This window comes from Temnothorax longispinosus, chromosome 6, assembly GCF_030848805.1.
Source record: "Temnothorax longispinosus isolate EJ_2023e chromosome 6, Tlon_JGU_v1, whole genome shotgun sequence".
NCBI lineage: Eukaryota > Metazoa > Arthropoda > Insecta > Hymenoptera > Formicidae > Temnothorax > Temnothorax longispinosus.
In genome coordinates, this window is record NC_092363.1 from 17,710,072 (window position 1) to 17,737,679 (window position 27,608).

Here is a 27,608-nt window from a genome sequence, read left to right on the forward strand (position 1 = left end):
CACAAACGTTTACATTTACTGGCACATACTAAAAATCTTTGTTTAAATATTATCTAGTTATACACGATTTTTACTTTGGTTTTTTCGATACTTCTATTTTCATCAAATTTGTCTTCTATTTGATTCACAATATACGCAGTCACTATTTACGCTTTCCCACGAAATTATAAGATCGCTTACGTACGTGACCGTGTATAAGTACAACTAGTTCTTCTTCTGATTGCGGATGTGTCATTAGTGTCACTGTCACTGAAATGCCTCAGAAATTCTCACGTTTGTTCACCACGCGTGATGTTCACTAACCGCATCGCTCTAGCTGTCGCGAAGAGGATGTCGCGATTTTCTCCAAGTATTTTAAAATATTCCATCGCGCTTTTGGCTCAAACGATCGTAATTATCTTTTTTTTGTCAGCGTAACGGAGCCTCGCGATTATTTCGAGTGACTCGTCGATGTTCTCGCTAAGTGCGACAGCGATTTATCTTCCCTCCATTATTCGTTCGTAAATCAGTCTTGTACGCAGTCGTTACTTACATTTACATGTGCCTTTCAAACGAACTTGTCCCACCGCTTGATATGAAGATTAATCTTCAATCGATTTTGATAGTTCTGTATATTGTATAGTTTGAAAAAAAAAGGGAGTTCATACCAGAATTACCTATACAAATCGAGGGAAGTTTTAGCTCTCTTAAGATTAAATCTGTTTTCAAATGTATTTCGGTACTATTTCGTATACGGTATCGTTTTATGTATCATGAATTATTCTTGTCACGCGTCACTATGCCAATGAGTCGAGTTGGAATTGTCAAGAAAGTATGCCACTGGGAAATCGTTGTTGGAAAACCTAGTGGTCTACTGAATCGGAAGACAGCATGGAAAATTTGTAGAAGTCGTTATTACGCTGCTTCATGAAGGCTCTAATACTGTCAATATATATTCTCTGCTGTACAGAGAGAAGTATAGACTACGTTTACATAGCGGCTTATAATCCGGTTTTAACTACCGTATACTATCCAATCCAAAATTTTTCTTTTTTGATCATAATGATCATTTAAATAGGAGCTTTTTTGATACTTAAACTCCAATTTCTAATATATATACATCAAAAGAGATTGATTTAAATGTTTAGAGTATAAAATAAGCTCGTATTTAAGTGATCATTATGATAAGAAGAAGAAAAATTTTAGATCAGATAGCATACGGTAGTTATTAAACCGGATTACAAGCCGTCGTGTAAACGTAGTCACAGAATATACATAAAGTATGCATATACAATATATACATTTATATAGAGTGTAACCAAAATATCGGGCAGTACTTAAAAAACAAAAAATTTATTACGTTAATGAGTCCAAAAATGCTTAATTTCTGAGATATTAAAGTTGAAAACTCAATTGTCGTATTGCATCATCAACAGCAGTCTCCATCAATATTTCGACCGGTATTATTGGTGACTTTTTATTAGAACCTCATGTGCTTCCGCACTCAGGTTTTCAAAGCAGACATACAGAGCTCACTTTAACAAAGCTTAAAATATTTAGTTGACTACTTAGATAGCTAAAGTGAAGGAGTTGCGGTAGCTTCTGACAAGATGATCCGCAATATATCGAGAATATTCACACGTGTCTGGGAGTCACTAAGGTCAGGTCTACAATAAGTCGGAGTCGAATGTCGGAATGCAACCGATGATCCAATGAGAGAATTTCTTTTTCGAAAATAAGTTTTCCTCATTAGACCATCGGCTGCGTTCCGACATCCAACCTCGACGTATACGACTTATTGTAGAACCGGCTTAATGCGGCGCACAAAGGCTTGTCTCAGCACTGAAATTCATAGTGTCAAATTATACTCAATTTGTCATTTTTTACTACTCCTATAGGTCGCCACTGCTCCTGCTCGATATGACGTTAATTTAACTAAAACAATGTTAATTTAATTAAACCAATGGAATTAAAATAATACCGTTTTGTATTAAAATAATAAATTTCGACACACATGGTAGTTAAAAATAACAAAATGTTATCTAACTTATAAGGCATTGGTTTAAATTGCATCCTTTAATATTTAACAATGAGGGCTGAAGGTGAATATTATGGACATTTAATTCAAATTTTAAATTAAAAAAACACGATATTTTGATTTTAAAATACCATGAAGATAGAGCGTAAAATCTGTATGTCATACGAAAAGGTAATAAATGCTGTATCAAAAATCAAACATTTTTAGAATCGTGTTAACATATATGAGGAATACATAAAGTTTTGTCCAACGTTTTTGTCACACACATTTTATACATATATGTATTGTGTATACATAACATAACGTACGTGTGTATAAATTATATCATTCTGGTACGAAGTTAATCCACATAATTCAATTGACACTGAAATCTTTGAAACAATGTAACAATAATACAGATTTCTTTAAAATAACACATGTGAATTTAACATTAATTGAATAACGCGTTTCACTAGCATAGTGACATCATAACGCTCTATTGTTTTAAGAATATTTCAACGATTACGGAGCACTTTACTCACATTCATTTGTAGCATTATAGACTCGTGAGACAAAACTCTTAATGCAACTGTAGTATTCAGTAACATTCTTGTGTAAGAGGATTGGAACAAAGAACAATTTTAAATATTCCAAGCACAGACAATCCTATTGAACTCTCTGTCTCTCTTCCCCCTTTCTCTCTCACTCTTTCTCTCTTTTTCTCTGATATTCAGTAGAAGTCATTTATCTTATCCGTGGCATCAATTTTAACACCGACTGGTAGACCGCCGCGCCGTAACGTGACGCGAAGCTGCCATCGGAGAGATTTGCTAAAAATCACACTCAACACCGCCCCCGCACTACTCTCTCTCTCTCTCTCTCTCTCTCTCTCTCTCTCTCTCTCTCTCTCTTTCTCTATCGCTCATCCCACCGCCTCGCGCGAACATTCAATACCGTGCATTACAGCCACCGTGAAAATTATCAGTTAAAAATATCGGCACTTCCCCTCTCCATCCCACCCCCTCCCTCTCGCGTGAGAGATTCCCTCTCGATAGTATCTCTTCGTAGCGCGAAATTTCTTTTACGGTACGACCGCCTAGACACGAACCCCTCTGGGCGCGACCGAGAGGTTGGCAAAAACGCGGCGTTTCAGAGCCCGCGAGTGGCATTCACCGGGCGGCTTTCAAGAGCCGACTGCCAACCCGCGAATGCCCCGAGGTGCACGTGTGCACGTCGCCTCTCTCGGCCGCCTCTCCAGCCGACTTCAGCGAGTCCTCTCGTCTTCTTCCTCGGCGCGGCGCGCCGCGCCACAGCCTGGCGCGGCCTGGGCTGCCGATAACTCCGCCATAAACTCGCGTTCACAGCCTGACGAGAGAAAGACCGTGGGCTTTGCGGCTTCGGACTGTGGGTCAAGTCGCGACCTACGGCGCGCTGATACATCGTGGGGCCCGTTCGCCTCCTCGAATACCTCGGAATCCAGGGGACCAGGGGATCCGCCTTACTGGGTCAGGTTCAATCGCCTTCGGTGAACGCGACTCTCGATTTAGGACACGGTATCTTTCATTGTTAGCTTTATACATTCCTACACCGCGCGACCTCTGCCGCGCCTGAGTCTCCGATCGGTTTTGCAAAATTGTCGCCTCACACATCTCGTACGGTCCGAACGCGATTACTGCACGACAGCGAAACGATTTCTTAATGATATTAATTTTACTCGCTGCAGATTATTTTTCTCTGAATCTGCAAGTTATTTAACCGTAATAACGAGTTGGTTTCGCTGCAACGGCGAAATATAATTGCTAGACATGTTCTGTATTTATCAGTGAATTAAATTTGACTTAAACAACAAATTTCTGTAAACGAATTTAATCCAGCGAGAATTATTAAATCAGAGATGCAGTAATTTTATAATTAATTGAATTTTTTACGTAATTTTCGGAGCAGTTACGGTCGTAACAAAAATAAAAAAATCTTTCTTTTGTCCGATACAATAACGAAAATATAAATAATAGAAGAAAGAAATTTATTGTGATAACTTTATTGAAAACAACTAGAAACTATTGGTTCAGCAAATGAATTAAGCAACCAGATAAATTAGTCTAAGATCTAGATGGTTTGACATTTTCAGTAAATTATATTTTTGTATCAAAAGAAATTTGATATATTAATAGTTTTTATTGTGAGGAAAAATTAATTATTATCATTTGACAATTGCATTCAAACACAATTTCTTTGCTGCGCCACAAATCTACTGCTATTACTATTAATATATTTAATTGGAAATGTTAAATTAATGTAGCACCGTTAAAATGAATTAATTTTTTCATGGAGCGTAAGTCGAGTATGTAGAAATATAAATTCTATCCTTATACGTAGAAATTTTTGTTTTATTCTTATTTTATCTCTGGCAAACATACCGATGCCTGGGTTTTTTTTTTTTAATCCAAGCCTAGTCGCACGTAATATGGAACGCACCGTGGTATCTAACGACCCTTTCTCCGTTGCAAAAAGCGAAATTTGTTCCAGCAATGGTTAATTGGCGCAATTTGGATGAATACATAATGACACTGGTATGACGGGAGATCGAAGGATGCGATTTCGATTAAGAACTAACGAGCCCGACGTTGGGCGTAACGTGACACGCAACGTATCACAATTCCTTGTTATGTGGAACGGAAATAAACGGTTCTCTCGCAGAAACGAATGTTTTGATAAACTCGAAACGTCTATGTTATTATTCTAAGTTTTTCCTAACATGATACTTAATTATCTAGTGGATTAATAATTTTTAAATCCCGCCAATATAGCTCACACAAACACGATAATAACAGAATATAGAGTAAAGAAATTAACTATAAAGCGATGAAAGAATTTCGGGGAAAATTCTGTTTATGTTTCAACAACGAAGTAGTTAATACATTGACACATACGTTTTATACATATTTATTAATATATCTAGAAATGAAAATTTCCTACATATGATTCGGTCTATGACTTTCTGACGGATGAAAAAGGCGCACTCCTTTTAAAATCTTTTATCGGCTATTTAGATTCGTTCCACCGCAAGTTACTTGTACAAACCGAAAAAGTTATTATCTTTCTGAAAAACTGGGAATGGGATAATCTCATTTAAATAAATAAGATGCTCGATTTAAATTTTCATGCAAGCCAGCCTCGAAGTAGTCGACATAAAATTATCGCGGTAAATCCGTCTACAAAATAGACGCAATAATTTCGTTCGTTAAAATATTATTTCGAAGTATCATAAAGTGTACAGTAATTTCATCGTTAAAATATCGTTTTAAAGTATTATAAAGTGTACGGTAAATTCATCGTCTTTTTATTTCATACAATGTGATTTAATTATTAAGGGAAACTATTGGCAACATCTGATTTGATTGATATAAATATATCTCTCCAAAAGAAGAGTTATCAAATGAGCGAAGTTGTGCTTTGAATAAAGTACTAGCTAGTCAAACAAATAATCGCAATAATTGATACTCGAATTGGATCGTCATGAAATAAACGCAATTTGTTCAATTATTCCGCGAATTTTGAATCTGTATACGTCACGGATTTTATTTTCTTACGCTTCCAATCTTACTAGGTCAGCTCGCTACGGGCTCTAGTAAGGTTTCTTGGACGAGAAGTAATCAAGTACCGCTGCAGACAGAGCCCACAAGAAACGCCATTCTCATAGCTTGTAATCCGTACGACCGTTAATGAAAATTATGAAGAATATCGCAGGATCGTAAAGAATGTCCTTGCTCATACATAAACAGATTTAAAAAATACTATTTCAAATTACAGTTTTTCCGATACATTATTCTCGGTCGATTTTTAAGCGCGATGATAATTAATCAGAGAGAAATCGAATTAACAATGTTGCTTCATTCAAAAATGTTGTTAAAAGTTAAAGTTTGCTTTAATATGTACATCGATTTCACATTTAACCGACATATAAATATATCATTACCTAATTTGCCGTATAATTACTAGCATCAATCACGCTACACTGCTGTCATTCGATGGCAGGTCGCATTTTGTATTTTAGCTTTCAGTTAAGACATAAACAGATGCTTGCTAATAGGTGACGCTAAATTTTCCAACGGGTCGAACAGGTTTTATCGTCTGTATGTTACTTCGATGGTACTGAAAAGTTCAACTCGGAGTTGAAAAGTTGGCAATCTCCATAACTGAAGACTACATATTAGAATTTTATTGTAGCTTCAAGCTTGGAATTTTTCCCCGTATTGTTGCACGGAAATAAAATCTCGAGGATCCCAGCGTACAATATTAGGTTCGCGGTCTGACCCGAGATAAGTTTCTGTACTCGTGTATCACTCTATAAGAGACGATGTCGCTTCCGGGTGCCTATGCAACGTTGAGAATAAGGAAGTGAAGAATATGGTAATGAGAGATAAGGCCTAATTCTAATGATTCTCAGATCGCGCGCGATGCGCGCGTGCAACTGTTTTTAAATCGGCGTCAATATTAATTAAATTTATTGCCACTGCCGTGCACATAGATCACTTAGGCCCGGTTGCACCAACGTCGCATAATATTTAATCTTAGCTTAACTCACTCTTCATCTCTTTCTTAACTGTCCCCTTAAAAGAGTGAGTTAAGCTAAGGTTAAATATTATGCGACGTTGGTGCAACTGGGCCTTGTATGTTTAGCTAACGGAAATTCTCTCTCTCTCTCTCTCTCTCTCTGCGCAACGTATATGCAATCTTTCAGTCTATTTTTTGAAAATCATAAGTTTCAATATGGGAATGTTTATCAATTTATAAAAATTGAGCGAACATGTGATTCGCTAAATCTAACATATGCCACACATGTTATTTTCGGTCTGAGAAGGAAGAGAGCACCGAACTATACATATTACATGGCAACTAACTATATCTAACGAAATATATTTTTCGATGTAATAAAATCCCGATAAGAGAGATATAAACGCGGGTATAAAGGTACGAATTGAGTACATATAATCGCGACGTATTTCGGAGGCAGTCGTTTCCCGTCTGCTTTGAAAAGTAAAATCCAGGGTGATTTCTCAGGATAAGATCCGGCAGTAATACCAGTGGGTTAGATTCACGCTTGACCTGGGTTGAGCGGATACATGTAACCATGTATCAAGCGGCAAGAACGCCGCTACTTCCGGATGCTTGTGCAATGTCGGGAACGGGGAAGTAAGACGAAAGAAATGATAATTATCGATGTCCAACAGAACTGATCGCCGCGGAGAGGAACGAAGTTCAGCCAAGTAAATCGTTACGAATTTTATTTATGTCTTTTGAGGAACATGCTGATTCGTTTTTTAGCAGCTTTCCTCGGGAAAAAGTATATAAAGCAATTTTAATTTGTGACCGACAAACACGCGGCTGTCGTTTATCTTCACGCATATCGGAGGAAGCAATAAAAACGCTGTTTAGTGAAATTCAGTCCGCAAAAATCTGGAAACAATAAGCAGTTGGGTAGAAAGGCCTATTAGCGAAACATAAAATTTATCACCTAATATCTACGCTGCAAATCTAAGTGTGTCATTTTTACACGTATAAACGTCTAAAAATCACACGTTAAACTGAATCTCTACTTTTACATGACTCTTTATGTTAAATTATGTTACTTAACATGTTTTATCGTATTAAATTAAAAGTTAATACATTCAATCGTGTTAAATGACGTGATTTAAAACGGCAAGAATGTGTGAGAAGATCGATCGAGCTTCGGCTAAAATAACACACTTGGATTTGCAGTGTATATGTCTCTCTTCTCTCTCTCCTTCTCTTTGATAACTTTTCGAACGGCTTCTTGCATGCGCGATAGAGAAACCGCAAATACAAGGCGATCCAGAAACTACAGATGCAACGTTTCGCCTTGAAATTATACTGTGCATAACAAAGGATTAATTTATGCACGTAGCTATCTAGCATCGCGGCCGTATGATCTTACGTAAAACAGAACCGTAATTCCGTGAGAGAAGCAGACGATCAAAAAAGGAATGTAAAACGTATGTAATGCCTGTAATATCCATGCGAACGCGGTTTTGTATCACGATACCTTTCTGGACAGCGTATATACGAGACTGCGGTCGCCTATATTACGTAAGATATTCTTCCGCGGGAAAACTGACTACCGGAAAACTTGTCGCGGCTATAATCCAGTTTCTGTTTTTCATGTTTTTTTATTTTATTTCTTTTTTTAGTATGCCGAGAACCGCAGGTTAATGAAATGTAACGGGAAATATTTTGTATATACGGTATATTAAATTTAATTGAATCATATTGAAAAATTTGCGAAGAAAAAGATACGAGACGAAAAAAGAAGAGACACAATTTCTCGACTTATTGCTAATTTTTCAAATTACTACACGAATATCTGAATATTACAAGTTTGTTCGTAACACTTCTCTACCGAAGAAAATCGAAGACGTACAGGTATATGCGTGAGAGGTCGAGTGTATTATTATTAATTATCTTATCTTGCCTAAGTCACCTGATGCTGCGTTACGCCGTATTACAGATTTCAAGCGAAAGTTATATCCCGCGGTGTAAATTACGCGTCATATGAGCTACTTTACCATCTCTGATTTTACATTTACTCGCTATCATATCATCTCGCGAGGACCGTGACGATGTATACAGATATATCAAAAGACGTCCTACGAGCAGAGTACGTTATACATACATGATAAAAAATTTTTCTCATATAAAAACATATAAATATACATATATAATTGTATATAAAAAATATATTTTTTTGTATAATTTCTGTTCGTATATACAGGAAAAAATAATAGGAATTAAAAAATAATTAAAAGGATGATTTTCGCACTGGTTTTTTTGAATAAAAAGTGAAATTTGAGGAAATGAGACAAAGTTATCCATATATAATTATATGTATAAATGTAATAATTTTATACAAAATAGTATTATATATAATTATATATAGAGTATTGTATAATCTCTCTCCAATCGCAATTTTACTTTTTATAAAAAAAAACGACGCAAAAGTTATTTTTCTAATTATTTTTCAAAATTATTCTTTTTATTATTTCTTTTATCCTTTATACGGACAGAGATTATATAAGTTAAAGAAAATATATATTTAACGAAGCTCCCTGTGAAATATATATATTATCAAACGGTCACGAGCACGGAATATCCGGAAGGAGAACGACCGATATGTCGCATTCTGCCGTGGGCAACTAATTAAGCTGATTTAAAAAGTTGTCGGAGCGACATCGCCGTTAAGTAGGACGAGACGTTGTCCTGTAATCGGCGATGGCACGACCTACAATCATAACATGAAGGAACATTGATTGTAAGCACGATAAAGCAATCAATATTCTTTTATACTGATTCAAAAATAAAATTCAAGTAGCTAATTATTTATTTATTTTCTTTCGATTAAAACGCGGTATTCAATAACGTTATAAAAATGGTTTAATCATAACGAGACAAATTCTTGTTCAGCAGTGATCAATCCGAAATCATCGAAAATATGCTTACCGTTATCTTCTAATACCGTTATCTTCCATATTTTTCAGTATATAAAATTAATTAACAATCATAAGAGACAGCGCGTGACAAATCAATGTAAGAGAGAAAATTTTTTTGCAATCAGTAAGTCTTAATTAAGTATCACAATTAGCTGACGAATAATTTCTCTAAATTAGCAACGAGATTCTTTGTATATTATTAAAAAAATTTCTTTTTATTTCTATCGAATTATTATTTTTTCTTAACATTTTCCGCTTTTTCGATCTTTTAATTTCAATTTAATATTTTAACAGATTATAGTATTACAAAAAATAAAACAGATCAACAGGAATATTTTCGATAATATTGGATGTAATTATATGAAATATAATTCACATCTTTGTCATCGTTAAAGAATTAGACGCTGCATGACAAGAACTGCTTTTACGATAGAAAACGCGCGGAATGGAAATGGGACATCAGAAATAAGCGATGAAACCCTCCCTCTTGCATGGACAGCTGCAATTACAATCTCTTACAGTTAGGGTCAATAGAAAAAGACGAGGGTCTTGTCGGTCCAGTTTGCCGCGTTAGATCTGCTCGCGAATGGATCCTACTTCAGTCGCTCTCGAAGAGAAGATCCATCTATAGTGCATAGTAATGGTCAAGCCTACGCCCCAGCTTACATGGAATTATATACCGTTATATTATTTATACCGTGGTTATGCATATATTATGCCCACGCATGAGCCATTATCCTACAGACAATCATTTTTTTCCTAAAGTACTAAATTTAGCTCTTATACCAAATGTATTATTTTAGAGTTGTTTATATATACTTTAGACGTTCCACGCGGAAAGTCGTAGAATGGCGATATGAAAGAGGATGAAAGGAGATACGAAGAGAGCATACAAAAGAATTTATACAGAGAGAAAAATACTGCGGTTAATTCTTTATAAAATATATAGATATATTAAATGCCAATATAATGTGGAGTAAATAGTAACTCGCTTGGCGTGAGACACTACCGTGTGTCTCTTGATAATGTAATTCATACGCTTATTATTAACTTTTTGTGGCAAAACTTAATTTTATTTAGTCTTGTTCAGATAATGACTTTTCTTACACACCGTCGTTTTATTAATGTCATTTGTGAACACCAAAATTAATAATATTCAAGATTTTCAGAACAATTAGAGCTTGTACAACTTAATTTGAATTCTAATAATTTAACAGCTGCTACGCATAATAATTATTCATCAAAACAAGCAGAATTTTTTGCGTTGCTGAATGAGGTAAATGCGACTTGAATGTTTACTTACATCATAAATTGTTGGTGGGACAGTCGTCTTTCTGTTCTTGGCAAAAACGGTCTTGCCATCCTACATGATTCTAAAAAAAATTGAGTGAGGGTATTAATCTTATTGTAATAGGAACAAGTAAGCTAAAAAGCTTGTTTTATTATATATTTATTACGAATAAAGATTATTTTGACTCTGATTAACTTTATCGATTTAATTCGATCAACAGAATGACTTACAGCAAACTTTCTAATTATATAAACTTTCTAATTATATAATTCACTTGTTAATTAATTTCTTATTAATTATTAAGAAAATCGCGAAACGGTGAAAGACTTTTCTTATTCAGTTTCACCCGCTCTATCGGCCCACAAGAAGCGATACAGTTATTAGCAGCTACTTTGTATATCATCTTATTGCGATCAGGAATATTGTTAAAATATTTATCCCTGGAAAACAGTCTTTCATACATAATTATATGACCTTCCTTCTCTTGTATAATTTCTGTTCGTACATACAAAGAAAAATAATAAGAAAAATTTAAAATTAAAAGAATAATTTTTGCAATTTTTTTTTTTTTTATAAAATGAAGTTTGAGAAAATGAGAAAAAATTGCCTACATATAATCATATATAAATGTAATAATCGCATATAAAATATGATTATATATGATTATATCCTTAACAGTATAATAATGAAAGTACTGAGAATAATACCTAATTTACTGAGAACATTATCCCTATAATATATTCTTTACTTTGCGGTATCCTCCGAACATTCTCATAATCTACATGTGCTATTAGGGATATAGAATATAATCAAATCGCAATTTTATTACTTTATGTTTAAATTATTCTTTTTATTATTTTTCTGCTAGATATACGGACAGAGATTATAGAGATAGGAAACATATATGAACATTTATATTTATATAGATATATATTTTTCGACCGGTTAATAAAATTTCAATTTTTAATAATTAAAATTAAAATTTAATTATTAAAATGGATTATTATCGGGTGTGTATTATCTACTGTATATACACTCTCTGTACTTGATTCAAGAAAAACTTATTTCTTTGAAATTTGATGAAAGCTAAAAGGGAAGTTTGAATGCACTTCAGTGCAATAACAAAAAAAAACCTATAGCGTGTTGTTACTTATTAGAAATATTTATCACCGACGAAGTGTAACAATATCTCGTCGGTATATTCGTGGACACCGGCTACGTAGTTTAACGTTTGTGCACATAGAGACGCCAGTGGACGGGTTCCATTCAAAACGCGGGGCACGCTTCTCTCCGCTACAAGTCTGGTCAAGGTAATCACGTGTGTCGCTGCGCACATGCGCGTGCGCGGCAAAGTGATGGAGCGTGTTTCTCCGTTTTAAGCGTACGCCGTACAGTACCAGTTAAGTACTGGATACGGTGAGCGAAGCGAGGGTCGCGGTGCGCGGCGTACAGTCCGGATTGTTTGGTACATACTGACACCACGTCTCTCGTGTATGGGTCGTATGCGCCGTGTGTAATCCCAAGATGGCGTCCGCGGAACAGGTCGGCCTCAACAAAACATGGGAATTGTCGCTCTACGAGCTGCACCGCACCCCGCAGGACGCGATCACCGACAGCACGGAGATCGCGGTCAGTCCGCGGAGCCTGCACAGCGAGCTCATGTGCCCCATTTGCCTGGACATGCTGAAGAAGACCATGACCACCAAGGAGTGCCTCCACCGTTTTTGCTCCGACTGTATTATCACGGCTTTACGGAGCGGTAACAAAGTACGTGCTTCGACGTAAGCGGCGAACATATATTTACACAACGCTGCGGATAATACCGCTCCACATTTTCCCACGAGATGCGCAATTTGCATTTGCCCGAAAATCTTTTCGTACATGATATAAACAACGCAACGTGCGTGTGTCATTCGCCCGGTTCTACTCTATTCACGTAAACGTAGTCATATATGTCACTATATGTGCAGTAACAAAATTATACTACATTTCTCACCGGAGAACGTGAGATTATTTTGATTTAACTCTTATGCATTGCTGATGATGATATTAGTTATTAAAGAGCGATATAACGTTAACTTATACACTGTCAACCACTCCATTGTAATCTCAAAGCCCTTGTTACTTGTTGAAATTATATTTGTTGCAAGAGTCTTATGGTCGTGACATTACATAACGCAGTTAAGTATTTCTTATGGAAATTAATACTGTTTTTCTATAAATACATTCCATTCATTTCATATTGGAACACGAGGCATTTGTTTGTGCGCCCATAACAAACTATTTTTATACATTTGCAATGTTAATTACAGGAATGTCCTACGTGCAGGAAGAAATTGGTTTCCAAAAGATCTCTCAGACCGGATCCAAACTTTGATCTGCTAATCTCGAAAATCTATCCGAGCAGAGACGAGTACGAAGCTCATCAGGAACGAGTTTTGGCTAAACTGAATAAGTCGCATTCGCAGGCCGCGCTCGTTAACTCTATTACGGAGGGCATTAAGCTACAAAGTCAAAATCGTCCGCAACGTTCCAGAAAAAATGCCAACGAATCTGAGAATGCGAGCAACGCAACGTCTTACAACAATACACCAAATATTAGCGCACCTACAACACCAAATCCGTCTACGAATATGGCGAATCAAAGTGATTCCTCTCAGAGTGCAACGGGACCTTTGAATAGTGGAGGTATGACTAGTTCTCCAAGTATCAACTTCATTACTTCTCAATATACAAATAGCTTGACAGTTTCTACTGAGATTGTATCAACCTGAAATAATTTTATAATTTTTATTATATTAGTTATTTTATATGTGTTTATTTAGGAACGACATCTAGAAACTCTACCACACCGTCACCAAATCCCGCGAATCAAATCCCAAAACCGTCGAAAAGGCAGAAAAGCCTTCAAAATTCCGAGAATGATTCCTCTAGCGCGGAGGCTGAGACTGGCGGCGGCGATTCCATGGTTGACACGGAAGGTGAAGGTCCCAGTGAACCTTTGATGCTTAACGAAATTGAACTTGTCTTCAAACCACATCCTACAGAGATGGCAGGTGACAATTCTTTAATAAAAGCATTGAAGGAGAACAGTATTCGCTATATAAAAACAACAGCAAATGCCACAGGTGAGATATTTCGCAAATATATAATTAAAAAGAGAAACAATTGTATATTAAACAAAACTGTAAAAGTATTATAAATACACATTAGATTATAAAATGAGAATTTGTTTTTCAGTAACGAATTATTTCTTTTTGCAGTGGACCACTTGAGCAAATATTTGGCAATGCGTTTAACGTTAGATTTGGATACCGAATTGTCGGAATCAGATAGGCTATTAAATTTCTGTATCTATATCGCGCCTTCACCCGGGCAGCTTGTGGTGCTAAGTGGCTCACAAACGTTACGGCAAGTGAACGATAAATTCTGGCGTGTTAATCGACCCTTGGAAATGTACTACTCATGGAAGAAGACCTAGGGAAGGCCTCAAAAGTATCAATCGGATTGAGAGCTAATTGCGCCATACTTCGAAGAAAGGAAAGAATTATCATTCATATTGCGTGGAATATAGTAAAATATATCGAGTATAGAAAATATATATCGTTGTTGTATTGTACTGTATTTCCACGCTTTCAGTTTAATTCAACATTACGGAAATATTCATAATCATCGACAATGGTGCAATTTTTACATCTTTAAAATTGGTTGCCAATAATGGTTTTGTTGATAAAAATTGAACGGGGCAACTAATGAAACTAAACTTATGAAACTGATTTAAGCGGCATTGTACGTCCCGATATTACGTCGTTCGAAAGATGCAATATATTGTTTAATTTCCTTGTTACATTTACATGTAAATTTTTTATTATTTTAAAATGAGATTTATATTTTTTGAAATGGCAAACTTGAAATTTTTAGATGTTGTGCCTAAAAGAAAATGCAATGATAATTTTTGCAATATTTTGTATATTGCCTTACTGTCCATTAATTAATTGTATCGAGGGACCATCAAAACAGTAACTCATATCATTAATGTCAATAATAAACGATTAAAATTCAGTGAGTGATAGGAATTTGGGACAATAATTAAATCTTTTTTTCTTTTAATATTTGCATTATGTTGTATTATAAATAATTAAACAATCGTATATCGACATTATACATTCTGATTTATCGAATATGCATTAAAATATCAGTCCATCTTCAAGTGTCTCAGTTTTTATGTTAATAACTTTTGAACGAAGTTCATATCACGTTCAGGTTAAACTCTTTAAAGATTTATCAGAAACTTGATCTTTTACCATAGAATCACCGCTGACAGTAATTTCTGCATTAGAAAAAACATTTTCAAAATTTTGAAGGAAACTAAATAAATTTATTGAAAAATGGCTGTCGGTTAGCGCTGACTTAATATATATTCATGAGTGGACACACGGCTTTCAGGATGTACGATTGTCGCTTAAATTCAAATTGAACTGCAACAGCTGACAAATGTGTATGCAAATGAAACTATAAATTCGAATTGCAATTACCATTTCACATCATACAAAGTAATATCTACAGGAGTTTTACGTACGTTTATAAAGGGTATATATGTTACATTCACGCGTATTCATGTTGTTCCATCATTCAATGGTCTTAATAGTCATTAATTTATTTACATGATTCTCAATCACGTGGACCATGCTGTATAGTTTGCAGAAAAAGAATAAATCTATGTACATATATGAGAATGTCTACTTGTTTGGTTTGAAAAGGACATAAATCTAAAAAAAAAAAAAAATGTGAGTACGATAACTGATTCTACACAGGCACATTTTTATCTATCTTTATAAGCGCTATATCGCTATATGTTTTCAAATTCTTTGAACCTTTTTTAAATATCTATATATAAACTCGATTGCATAATCGTGTTTGTATTTAAATTATCTTCCAAGATTCTACGCACGAATAATGTAAGACAGATAAATATGAAGATGATAGCTTTCAGATATTCAAATAGCATTACATTCGCATTTGCATGTTAATTCCTTTTGCGGGTGTATATTTATATATATAGACGATTAAAAGAATTTACGATAACAGGGTTAAATACTAAAAGTGGGTATTAAAAACTCGTGTTATTGCTTTGAATCGCCGTATACTTTACATGATTGCGATTTAAAGTTAAAGTTAGCATATTTCTCGGTCTACTCACACAGGATTCGCTTTTAATAAAACAAACACTTCTGAACGCGCGATTCTGGCTTCCCCAGTTCGGCGGTTGGATGTGTTCGCTTTCGTTAAAGATACATGGAATTCGTCTTTACGCCGGTGGACGGAATAATCGATAAGTACCACCCTACCGTGTATTCTCCCCTTGGATTTTCATTGAAGCGAAAACAATACGTATGTCGGGCCTTTGATAATATGAGCCTTCGTTTTTCGGAAACAAGATGCGTAAGACTATTTTCTAATTATATTAATTTATTTTTTTATGTTTTTCTTACTAGAAATATTAATTTTATTATACGTCGTATGTATTTACTTATTATACGTCGCAGATTTTATGTAGAAACAATCGGAGAAGCGAAAAAATACGACTGTGATTGCACATAGAGAATTTCCGGTCGTTTGTCACTTAAAACCTAGACTAACTATGTTTTCACGTGTATATCTCTGATTCTTCTAGACCTAATTAATTATTCCAGCAACGGGATTCGTAATAGTCCGGCAGCGCTTAATTATGGTATAACATGCAAACTAATGACTACGGTTCTTAATTAGCGCGTCAGGATGAATACCGAAAGGGAAGTCTCGCGGTTTACAACTTGAATGCTCAATCTATGTGCCGTTATAACATTAATTACTATGTTTTTTTATTTTTCAAGAAAAAAGAATAGATTATTGTACGGTTTTATTGTTAAAAGTAATAGTAATTATAAAAGATGTATTTTTCAATTAATCTTTATTAATAGTTACAACAATGTCCAAATCAAATTAAATCGTCTCGAAGAAAGTAAAATACAGAAAACAATATACTTCACATTTTTTTAAATAAAAATGAAAACATAGTCATGTACTGCTATATGAATTAGGTAATCCTCGGTGACACTCGATGGTATTTCAATATTTGAATTTGATAAATTTATATATCTGCCATGGGGTGTTAATATTTAAGTTTCATTTTCTTAATCCTTTCATTTCTAATTATTTATTAAAGTTTCTTGCCGATACACACGTTAATTTTTGGTAACTAAATTACACTAATCATGCTTTAAGTTGAGCGATAGGATTTGAGAACACTAACGATATCTTATGAGGCTCCTTGTACCAGAGTGGATAATCCGAGGAGCTTCGACTTCCGTTAGGAATTGAATTTCTAGATGGAAGTTGATTCAATCTAAAGTCGGGCGGCTCTACCGTCTTCTTTAGAAGAACCGACACTTGTCGCATGTAATCTTCCGCGTCAGTTGCCCTCTCCAATCTGGCAAAGGGGAATCTCTCGTTTAAAAGTTTTTTTTCGGAACAATTTACAAATATTTTTGATTACTATGTTTACAGCGAAAAAAATGTTTTACTTGTTCACCATCTGCCTGGTGAACTCTAATCGGTGTGGTCTCTTAATCGCTGTTTCTTCTTTTATGAGACGGTTATTGAAGTGATTATTACAATATGTTTTTCCTACATCATCCCAAAGACCATAAAAATTTCCAAAATGCACTGCCGCATTTTTAGGCGCTTTTGTGCTAAATTGTGCCTTCTTAACCGTCATAGATGATTTGTAATTTTTATTTGGTGTCGCTAATGAAATCGTTGAAAGCATACATTTTGACTTCCTGATGGAACATCCGAAAGGAAAAATTAAAAAGTGATTATAAAATTAAGTAAAATATAATTAAATTTGGGTGATAAAAATTATTTCATTATGTGAGCTCTAGATTGTTTTCATATAAATAAGATTAAATTACATGAGAAAAATAATCCACACTTTGGAATATATGTCTTTTTCTTGTTTATTTTTCTTTTAAAACTCGCGTTTGATTCGGAGAGACGAAATTGCTTATTGCAGTTAATAAAAACTTATTTAGTGGATTGTACTTAAAAAAAATTGCTATTACTATGATTTCGGTTTTTATATAAGAACTTGCGAAATCGTGTATTAGACAATTTTTGTTTGTCTATTTTCGTAGGTTCGTTAATATTACTCACGCAGTGCTGTTGACGTTTGAAGTCGATAAGGATAGGTTATTGGACTTTACAGAGATTTTACTAGGACGGTTTTTAGACATTTTTTTATGAGATTTTATTTTGTGTTGCTTGTGCATTTTGATAATAAGTCGTTGGAATGTATTATCCAGTAAGCAGGAAATCACTTGAAAATTTCAACAAATCGATAAATATATTTTATAGGAATAAATCGTATTATACGTGTCCTGAGTTTTTGTTATTGTTTTGTTCATCAATCATGATCATATTTAATAATCCATTAGTAGAAGATATGCAGGCTGAACCGTATACAACGTGTTTTTTAAGTATTGTGCAATATTTTAGGAGTTGACTTTTGAGGTTGCTTTATGGAAAAGAAATATATACATATATAGTTCCAAAGGATCTATTTAAAAAATACAGTGTTGAAAATTATATAAAATTATTTGAAAGCTCAAATATATAAAGTAAACAATATCAGAGGTTAAAAGCACTTTTATACATTGCTAATCATAAAATATCTTTCTTAAATTAGATGTTAATCTTAAATATGCTTTTAATTAATCATTATTTTTTATGATTATTTTGTATCGAGTTATATGGTTTATTTAATTTTCAAGTATAGCTCGTTGATGCAATATCATAACAATGGCATTAATTTAATTTAATGTAACTCAATATTTCGTGTACAATGCAAACATTTTAATGAAGTTAATCGAGGAGAAATGCTACCATTTGTAATGTAATACAATACGTTCTATATATAATTGTAATATAATCGCAGTAACGATACCTGATAGGAATACCATATAAATATATTTAAAAATGATTAAATATACACATATTTAAAAAAATTTAAATATATATTAAAAAGAAACAAATTAATTTTTGATGCTATCGGCCTCTTCTGATATGAAATAACTTTCGTTAAATCCATAGAATTTTTTCAAGCTTCTTTTAAAAAGATACACTCGTGTACCATTACTGGGAAGTTGTGTGTGTCTTCACTTTGGATAATCGATATGACTGACGACATATTTTATATATAATTATATATATTTATATACGACATATTGTATGTGGAAAATTTTTTACCGATATATAAATTTATATCAGTAATTAATCCTTAAGAGTGCACAGCTTTGCATATATACAAAGTGACTTTTCGATGTTCTGTGTATTCTCTCTTATGAAGTTCGAACTGAAAACGCCCGGCTTTGCACATTTATAAAGAACTTTCTCTGGCCTTTCTTTCTCTTTTGAATGGAAAGGTTTTTCTGGGTTCCCCTGCCCTTTGGAGGAGTTCAAATCAGTAACGAAGAGTTTTTTGAATGTCTTTTTAGGATTCCTTAAGCAGTCATTATTTAATTAAGAAAAATACTCAGAATGTTATGAAAAATTGCGCATTTAAAGGGTTAAAAAACAGGGAGACCTTATTACATAGCGCTTATTTGGGCCCGGTTTACAAACGAAAGACTCGCGGCATCGCTCGCGACAATCAGCTTTTCAAATGAAACTTCGGCCACCTTCGGTACTCACCGACGTACTTCGTGCGGCTCCGCTCGCTCTGGTACTCGCTCTGGTACTCGTCCGGTTTCAGCGGAGTCCAGTCGTCGTCGCGCGCTCGTTTCGTTTACGTCGGATTCGTGTCGATTCAGTACTTCGGTGTCGTGCAAATTCTACAAACATATCACTTCGAAAATCATTTTCGCTGTAACGCACCAATACAGTATATCGTTATCGTTGTGAGTTTTCGTAAATCGTTGAAAAATATGTGCAAAGAATTTAGGTAAGATTTCCTATTTAATTTTTGAGACTATCTTTTGACGAAGATTATCTTTTAATTCAAAGTAAGATTACCTTTCAATCCATTTTGTTAAAGTATTACTTTAATTTAATCAAATATTGACGCATTTTGCATATATACCGAGTGAAGAATTTCAATAAAACTTTATTGCAAGTTGTTTCCTTCCTATATATACATATATAAATAAAATTCTCGTATGTAAGAGTAATTTATAAAAATAATAACACGATAAAATCAACCAATTAGTCATAAATGCTCAGAATAAGATGAGTTTATTAAAAACATGACTCTTCCAAATGTTTTATGTGTCCCGCATTACTAACAATAGTAACAATATTCTCAGAATTTTCTTCGATATTGACAGTTCGAGTAACGTTCCCCGCATTATATGTATCTCTCTAAAGCACGTTCGAAGCGTAGTCAACGCAAACGTCACGTACGCTTCCTGTTGCACCTATACGTTTCACATGTTCATCACGTTGTTTGTACAAAGATACTCTCGTTTCAGTATACACGTACAAAAATTTTGCCGGTTAGACTTGCCGGCATAACTCTTAATTCGAAATTCTCTTAATATGTGATCTAGGGGGGGAAATATAAAAATCCATTCGCGAGAGTTTCTCCTTTTCTGCGCGAACTAAATGCGTGCGAGGCGAGGAACGTGTTATTCGAGGCGGGGCATTAATCTCCGATTCGTCTCGCTTCGAAAATTTCATCGAATTTCGACGGTCGTCAGACGCACGTGACCCTCGCGCGACGATCGGAGCTTGAAATCTCGAGCGAGCGGAAAAAGCTTCCTCCCCTCGCTCGTTCGCCATTGCAACCATCTCGTCCGCGATCTCGTTGCGATTTCGTTGCGAAACGCACGCGGCTATATCGGAAACCCATAAACGATGAATTAAGTTTACCCAGACGCACCTCCGATATCCGATAAATTTTAATACAGTAATAATTCCGACGTATATCCCATCGCGCGCAATATTGACTTTCCGCCTCTTCGGCCACGCCGGGCTCGTATCTCCCCTCCGTTCCCGCTTTCCGTCTCGCTCCGTTCTTGTTCATTTCATTTCATTTTTTCTTCCCTCTTCCTTTTTATCTTTATTGCGCCTGGCTCCGCTTGCATTCTTTTTCTTCGGGCTCTGGGCAACGAGACAGATGGTTAGTTTCAGGAGCTTTTATTACACGGGATGTATCGCCTTAAATATAGCGAATATGATGTATTAAGGCGACAGTTTTTAATCCGGTAACGTCCGAGAGAGCTCGAGGAAGTTATTGCAAATATTTACAAGTCACTCTTATTGAATTTACATTGCGAATCATGCAAATTCGAAGTCTCGTGTCGGAGTGTTCGGTCAATATTAACTTCGGAATGGAATCGGACAAACGCAAGAAAGTATTGATCGAGGCTGTTTGCTGTAAGGCTTTCGAATTACACGATGCGTAAATCGTCATTAAGCTTCCACGTTTTTTTTTTCGTTTTTTTACGCTATACGTTTATACGCGTAGATCGAGGATCGGTGCGATCGTACTTTCAATTGCATCACCGACCGCATCATCGATCAGCCGTCACGGTCCGATGATCCACTGTAATAAAGCGTGGTGACGTTCAATGAACGCAGGTTCGGCGGTTTAATATCGATAATACGGTAGCGAAGTGAAATGATCGTGTTCAATCGTGCGGCGAACAACGGTACATATAAATGTCGGGAAGAAATATAAGAAAACAATTCGCGAATATACTGCCGGAATAATGCGAGAACGGGATGAAATAAAACGCCGGATGAAAAAGAAAAGCGACCGCTCATACGCTTTTAACGTATTACCTTACTGAAATGTTACGAGAAGTTTTCAATTTGCAACCCTTTCGTATAAACGATCAAACGACACCGCTCGTTATTACTTCCGAGTATAAAAAAAAATCTTTTTCACGATATCGTTCGGCAACTAAATAGCGAATAAAAATTCTCGTATTACTTTCCAGTTAAATATCAAAGGGTAAAATTTTAACTAATACTTTGAGTTAAATAACATTTTGTTATTTTCAACTATACCATGTGTGTTGAAATTTATTATTTTAACTCCATTGGCATAGTTAAATTAACAACATATTGAATAGGAGCAGCGGCGATTTATAAAAATGGTTAAAAATGACTCGAATTGAGTATAATTTGACACAACGAATTTAACAGTGTCATGTTTACTGAAATGTTACGAGAAATATTCAATCCCTTCGTATAACATCAAACGACGCCGCGCTTTATTACTTCCAAGTATTAAAAAAAATCTGTTCCACGATATCATCGTTTTGGCTAAATAGCGAATAAAAATTCTCGCGTGTAGCGTGACGTTGCGCCGTTTCAAGCTAATATCCGACGGGAGCTATACACTTTATATCGACGCGACGAATTTCCGAGAGGCCGTGCAATTTGGCATTATACAAGGGGGGGTACAAGTGCATTTCCTTCTTTCCTTTTTGTCAGGGGTCGTCCACGCGCTGCTGCGCGCGCTCGCTCGCGTCATTTTTCTCCGCGCGGGCAATCGCCGGTAAGGGCACCATCCGCTTCGTGTGTTAATCACTACCGACTATACAGAGGGTGGAAGAGACTGGGCGTCGTCGCGCGAGGGGGAAAAAAAATGAGCGAGAGAGGGAAGGTGGTGCAAGTGCATAAACCCGAAGAAACCTCTGTATGAGGCGCGCCGTTAACGTGCGGAGCGCGTTTCATTTTTTTTTTCGCGCGCGCCGTGCATGTCAAGGGCATAAACATCCCCCATCGCGGGACTATTATACGGAAACTTCGCGCGATGCGCCAAGTTTTTCCCTGTAATTTGCAATCCGCGACACACGGGCTTTCTTAATTACCTTCAGTATCTTCACGCTCCTTCGTTAAGGAACACGAGTGGATTTCGAGCGGGATGACCTCGCGATATAAATGGAAGTTATATCCATGCTGGTACTATCCTGTTTATAAGACGAAACATACTCCGTAAAAATGTGCGAACGCACGTAAAATATTAAAGGGAGCACTTAACGCGCACGAAGAAATTTGCCTTTTATCTCGTTATATGTGCACTGTCAAATTTGTAGTATCAAATTATATTCAATTTGAGTCATTTTTAATTATTCCTATAGGTTGCCATTACTACTAAAAAATATATGTCGTTAATTTAACTAAACCGATAAAGTTAAAATAATACTGTTTTGTGAGAGTAATAAATTTTGACACACAAGGTAGTTAAAAATAATAAAATATTATTTCACTCAAGGGCTATTGGCTTAAATTTCATCGTTTAATATTTAACAGCTATATGTTTCTAATGAAAAATTATCATATCGTGGAATCTTTTGCACTGTTTCTTGTTATAAAAATATTAAAGATTATTATTAAATCGCTAAAATTAATTGAAGGTAATTGGCAGAATTAGATCAATCAGAGTTAAAAAGCTTGTTAAAGAAAGCGAGAATGAAAACGAGCAGGTTGAGATCATTTCCAGACAGCAGGTTTATTTGTTGGGTTAGGAGACCCTCGATAGTAAAAGAGGAGTGAATAGAACATGGGGTGGTATTTCGATTGGGCCGACGACATATATTACGTGCCCGGCGCATACGTATACGTGCTGCCTGCGACGTGTGTATAAGCAGACGCATAAATAAGATCGTAAATGCGTATCTAACGGTGAGCACCGATCGGCACGCGAGTAACACGAATACGTATACATTTTTGTCGATCCTAAATGTTTCGATCATCTCTTCCACTTCTTCTGTCTGATTGTCGTCGTCGTTATTGCCTTCTACTTTCCCATGTCTCTCACACGTTTCAGTATGTAGGAATCGAATTTAGTTATAAAGTTTAAAAACGTTATGATTTATATCTAACATCAATGTACGTTTGATCACTAAAATGTAAGAATGCAGAAATACAGAGATTTTTTATGTAACAAAAAATCAGAATCTTCACGATTTTGTTACCTTCATCTAGGCACGATGGCTGTTCTTTCTCCCGTGTAATCGTGTCCAGTAATTAATGGCAATTAGTCGGTGGTAAAAGCGGACTGCGCGGATGCAGCGAACATCAGAGACAGCATGACGATGCAAACACAGAAATTCTCCTCACATGGAACGAATCGCAAATAATATGACCTGGTATAGAATTATCGCACGCACGAGGCTCCAGGAAAAACGATACTCCTACGTATTACAGAAATAATTGCGGACTACGACTGCGTCTGCGAATGTTCGACGATGTATCGCATGTACTACGTCGTCTGCGTTTCATTGATACGCAGGATTAAATTAATCCTGCAGCGATAACGTTATTGCGCGTACGGAGATATCGCGATGATGACGGTAAACGATGACGACAGGCGGTAGACTTGTTTCGAGAAACATTCCAATTTATATAAACGCGCGTGATTCAAATACCGCTTTCTAAGATTTTGTGGAATATACGCACGATTATCATTTTGTACCGTTCTCTTTTATATGTGCATTTCAAAGAGAACACGAAATCTCTTCAATTTAATATCCTTCGTTCGCTGCCTATATTTTCCCATATTTTATTTATGGGACACGCGCGTAAGTAAAACTTGCGGCTGAGATCTCATCAAGTCGCGAATCGTCAGGACGCGAATCGCACTTTTCTCACCGCAAAGATTGATCGTCGCCGCGGAAAAATTCGCGGAACTTCTGTTTGGGTTTGAACTTATGGCATATACAACATCCTTATACGAATGTAGTGACATAATAGGCAAACGTCCAGGCCGATGCACCGTTATGCAGAATGGTGCTGAGGTCAAAGAGTCGATATGGATGGAAAGGGAAGAAGCGCGGAGTCTGCGGATTCGTTCGGAGTGCGCGTCCGACACGCTCGTTCGGCTAGTTCGCTCATGAATATTTCAGCAGTCTCAAAGCGAGGCGATGGTGGGAAACAACCGAGTAAATATTCCCATTCGAGCAAGTAGACGGATATTCTCTAGCACCTACATAGGATCGTTCGGAACCACGAAATTTCTGCACGAAATCCCCCGTCATTGATATTCGATTGGAACAACGCGGTTTTACATTTTGCTTTGAAATTTTGCAAGAAATCTAGAATCAATACAACTCAAATTTACAAATGCAAATCTCCTTTTTGCTACACAATACCTGGAATTAATAATACAACTCAAATTTGTGTGTATACAAATGAAAATTTCTTTTTTGTTACAATATTTTTTATGCGCGCGATTCATTCAACTTTGAACGAAAAATCGTTGCAGAACACTTTCGTCGAAATATGCAATTAAAATACTTTTTATTTGCCTCGAAATTCTCTCGAGATACAATATATGCTTAATTGTGATTGGTAATTTTAACGAGAAAACGATTGCCATGCTGTTTTGTAGGAATAAACTGTAGTAATTCGTAACTCGAGGTTATTTGAATCCTGGTCGTTGACATTGATTTAATAAGCATCAATAGGTTGTTCCTGAACGACCGTTCGATATGAGCACGTGCGCGTACTCAAGTATTATGCGTGTGCACGCACTCGACTCGCACGCGCGGCTTGACATAGCACTAGGGCCATTAGTGCCATTTGATAGATACTTCAGTACATCTCTTGAGAGATTGTTGAACCGTCGCGATCGACAAATCGCCGCTATGGAAATCCTGTTAATGTTTTTACGTAATAGAAGTCAATTGACCGCAAAACGATAGGTTAGGTTGAAGTGGCGTAGAAGGTTATCGATTAATAACCATTAATAACCATTAATATCTTTCTATCGCTTAATTGCGAATTAACCGATTCTCCTCGGCTATTTTATCTGCACGCATTAATAACATGTGCCTTCGATTCATAATCCCGGGTAAAATGTTTTTATATATAATTATATATAAAATATGTCCATATTTAATACACTCTTTCACTTGTATAATCTCTGTTCATATATATAAGAAAAACAATAAGAAGAAGAATTGAAAAACAATTAGAAAAATAACTTTTGCATTGTTCTTTTGCAAAAAGTAAAATTGTGATTTGATTATATAATATTTTATATATCTACGATTATTACATTTATATATGATTATATAATGGCAATTTTTTCTTATTTTTTCAAACTTTATTTTTTTGTAAAAAAAAAAACAATGCAAAAATTATTCTTTCAATTATAATTGTTAATTCTTCCTTTTATTATATTTCTTGTGTATATGAATTTATTGTAACTTTAAGATTGACTTATTTAAAAAACTTATTTATATGAATACTACATTCAGTTATGTCTCTCTAAACGATAAAATGACAGAATAAAAGCGTAAAGATCTTCTAGGAAAGAGAAGGAGATAAAAATTTTATTTCCGTAAACTTTCAATCTTCGAACTTGCATGGTTCCAAGATGGTAGAAAGAAACAATCCTCCGAAGCTGGTACCGCATACACGTCTCCCATTATCGGTGATAACGGTGTCTCGCATCTCTTCTTTCTTTCTTTTACCTCTTTTCGAGTTCCTCCTCAATGCGAAGCGTATAATCAAAGTTTATTGCCGAAGATACGTAATGACAGGGTTAGGCTTAGCGCGAAATTAACGATCTGAGTCTGGACCTCTAGGCATTGTACAGATTTCCGACCGCGTAATTAGATTATACGTATCTAATAACATGAGCATTCGAGAATCTCTCTGTACGAAATTTACCATGTTCTCTCTTTTTCTCTCTCTTCTGTGTTTAATTATTAAAAGTAATATTGCAAAAACTACAGCATAAACGTTCATATATCGTGTGAATCTTATAATTAGACTGCAGATTTCTATATGCGAATGCATATTCTTTTAAAAAACATATTGGAAAATAAACTCAAACGGAATAAAAATAAATTGCTGTATAATTTTCAGGCCACTTATATAACAATCAATTACTCAGTCAATCGCTTCGATACGTTTGATGAGTCAGACAGCGGCAATTTAGCTAACCAGAGCCAGATAGACAGTCCACTGCTCAAATTCTTTCTGTGTATTTTTTTTTCCCGCGCCGAGTGCGGCTCGATTGGAGCACAAGTTACGTGGTAGAGAACCTGGAGAAGGAAAAAAAAAGAATGAAAAGGACAAAAGAGATTCTTGGGACAAATAAGAGAAGACGGCGAGAAGAAAGCAGCGGAGGAAGAAAAAATATTGAACGGAATCTTTCGGACGCGGCTGGCTAACTTCGAGTTCAGACTCAACATCTTTACATTCTCGTCTCTTTATGGCGCGGATATTCTTCCTCAGACCGAGACTGGTCTCGTTTTATCGTTGCTTTCTTCCTCCTTCTTCCTATTGTGCTTTCGCTGCTCGATATTATCGATTAACGGCCGCGGATCGTGCGCGGTCGATCGATCGAATGCAGAATGCGCTTTATGCAACATTTTCTCTGCGTACATTTTTTTATTATTATAGTTGGACATAAGAATATTCCATCAATCGATAAAAATATATTTAAAAAATGTATTTTTCTGTTCTCTCGATATTGTCTCGACACAGCACTTCAGAACTTGAGCAATTACTTCAGAGATATCAATGCTATGTTAAGATTTTTTATCAACTTTTTCTGTTATTGATATTTCATAACGTAATAACATCTTTTGAAGAGATAAAACCGATTGGGACAAAATAACTAGTACAAGGAATCTTTAATTCAGATCAATTCGAATGCTTGAATAAAATGAAAGTAATTGGACGTTAAAATAATGATTATTAAAATTAACGAGCGATTATTCGAAGGTTCTACTACTGGATGACCGCTGTAATAAGAATGCGCACAGAAACTCTCCAGGTTGGTAATAGAATTTCTTTATGTTTCTTCTTTCAA

General features: G+C 35.6%; 4 protein-coding genes across 8 annotated transcripts in view; 2 read left to right on the forward strand and 2 right to left on the reverse strand.

Moving 5' to 3' along the window:
- Positions 1–3,188, reverse strand: part of Mwh (multiple wing hairs) — a 47,970-nt gene extending 44,782 nt beyond the window's left edge. For 2 of the 3 annotated variants that reach the window (XM_071780640.1, XM_071780641.1), the window contains exon 1: positions 2,539–3,188. The gene's annotated coding sequence lies outside the window, so the exon portion shown is untranslated. Of the gene's footprint in view, positions 1–184; positions 203–2,538 lie in introns of those variants that run through there. The other variant, XM_071780642.1, reaches the window with a different exon arrangement.
- LOC139814414 (uncharacterized) overlaps positions 1–27,608 on the forward strand; it is a 68,931-nt gene that overhangs the window by 30,171 nt on the left and 11,152 nt on the right. Inside the window, exon 1 of one of the 3 annotated variants that reach the window (XM_071780662.1) lies at positions 19,605–19,772. The exons of the other annotated variants lie outside the window; for them this stretch is intronic. Within the exon in view, the coding sequence (XP_071636763.1) occupies positions 19,756–19,772 (17 nt within the window). The 5' untranslated portion in view covers positions 19,605–19,755. Of the gene's footprint in view, positions 1–19,604; positions 19,773–27,608 lie in introns of those variants that run through there. 3 annotated transcript variants of the gene reach the window in all.
- Sce (E3 ubiquitin-protein ligase Sce) lies at positions 12,101–15,522 on the forward strand. Its single transcript, XM_071780656.1, has 4 exons — positions 12,101–12,559; positions 13,105–13,480; positions 13,618–13,920; positions 14,056–15,522. The coding sequence occupies exons 1-4, from the start codon at positions 12,317–12,319 to the stop codon at positions 14,271–14,273; spliced, it is 1,140 nt and encodes a 379-aa protein (XP_071636757.1). The 5' UTR covers positions 12,101–12,316; the 3' UTR covers positions 14,274–15,522.
- On the reverse strand, positions 15,498–18,396 carry LOC139814418 (uncharacterized). Its single transcript, XM_071780669.1, has 3 exons — positions 17,987–18,396; positions 17,356–17,625; positions 15,498–17,261 (listed from the first exon to the last, which is right to left on the reverse strand). Exons 1-3 carry the CDS (start codon positions 18,100–18,102, stop codon positions 17,045–17,047), a joined length of 603 nt encoding a protein of 200 aa, XP_071636770.1. The 5' UTR covers positions 18,103–18,396; the 3' UTR covers positions 15,498–17,044.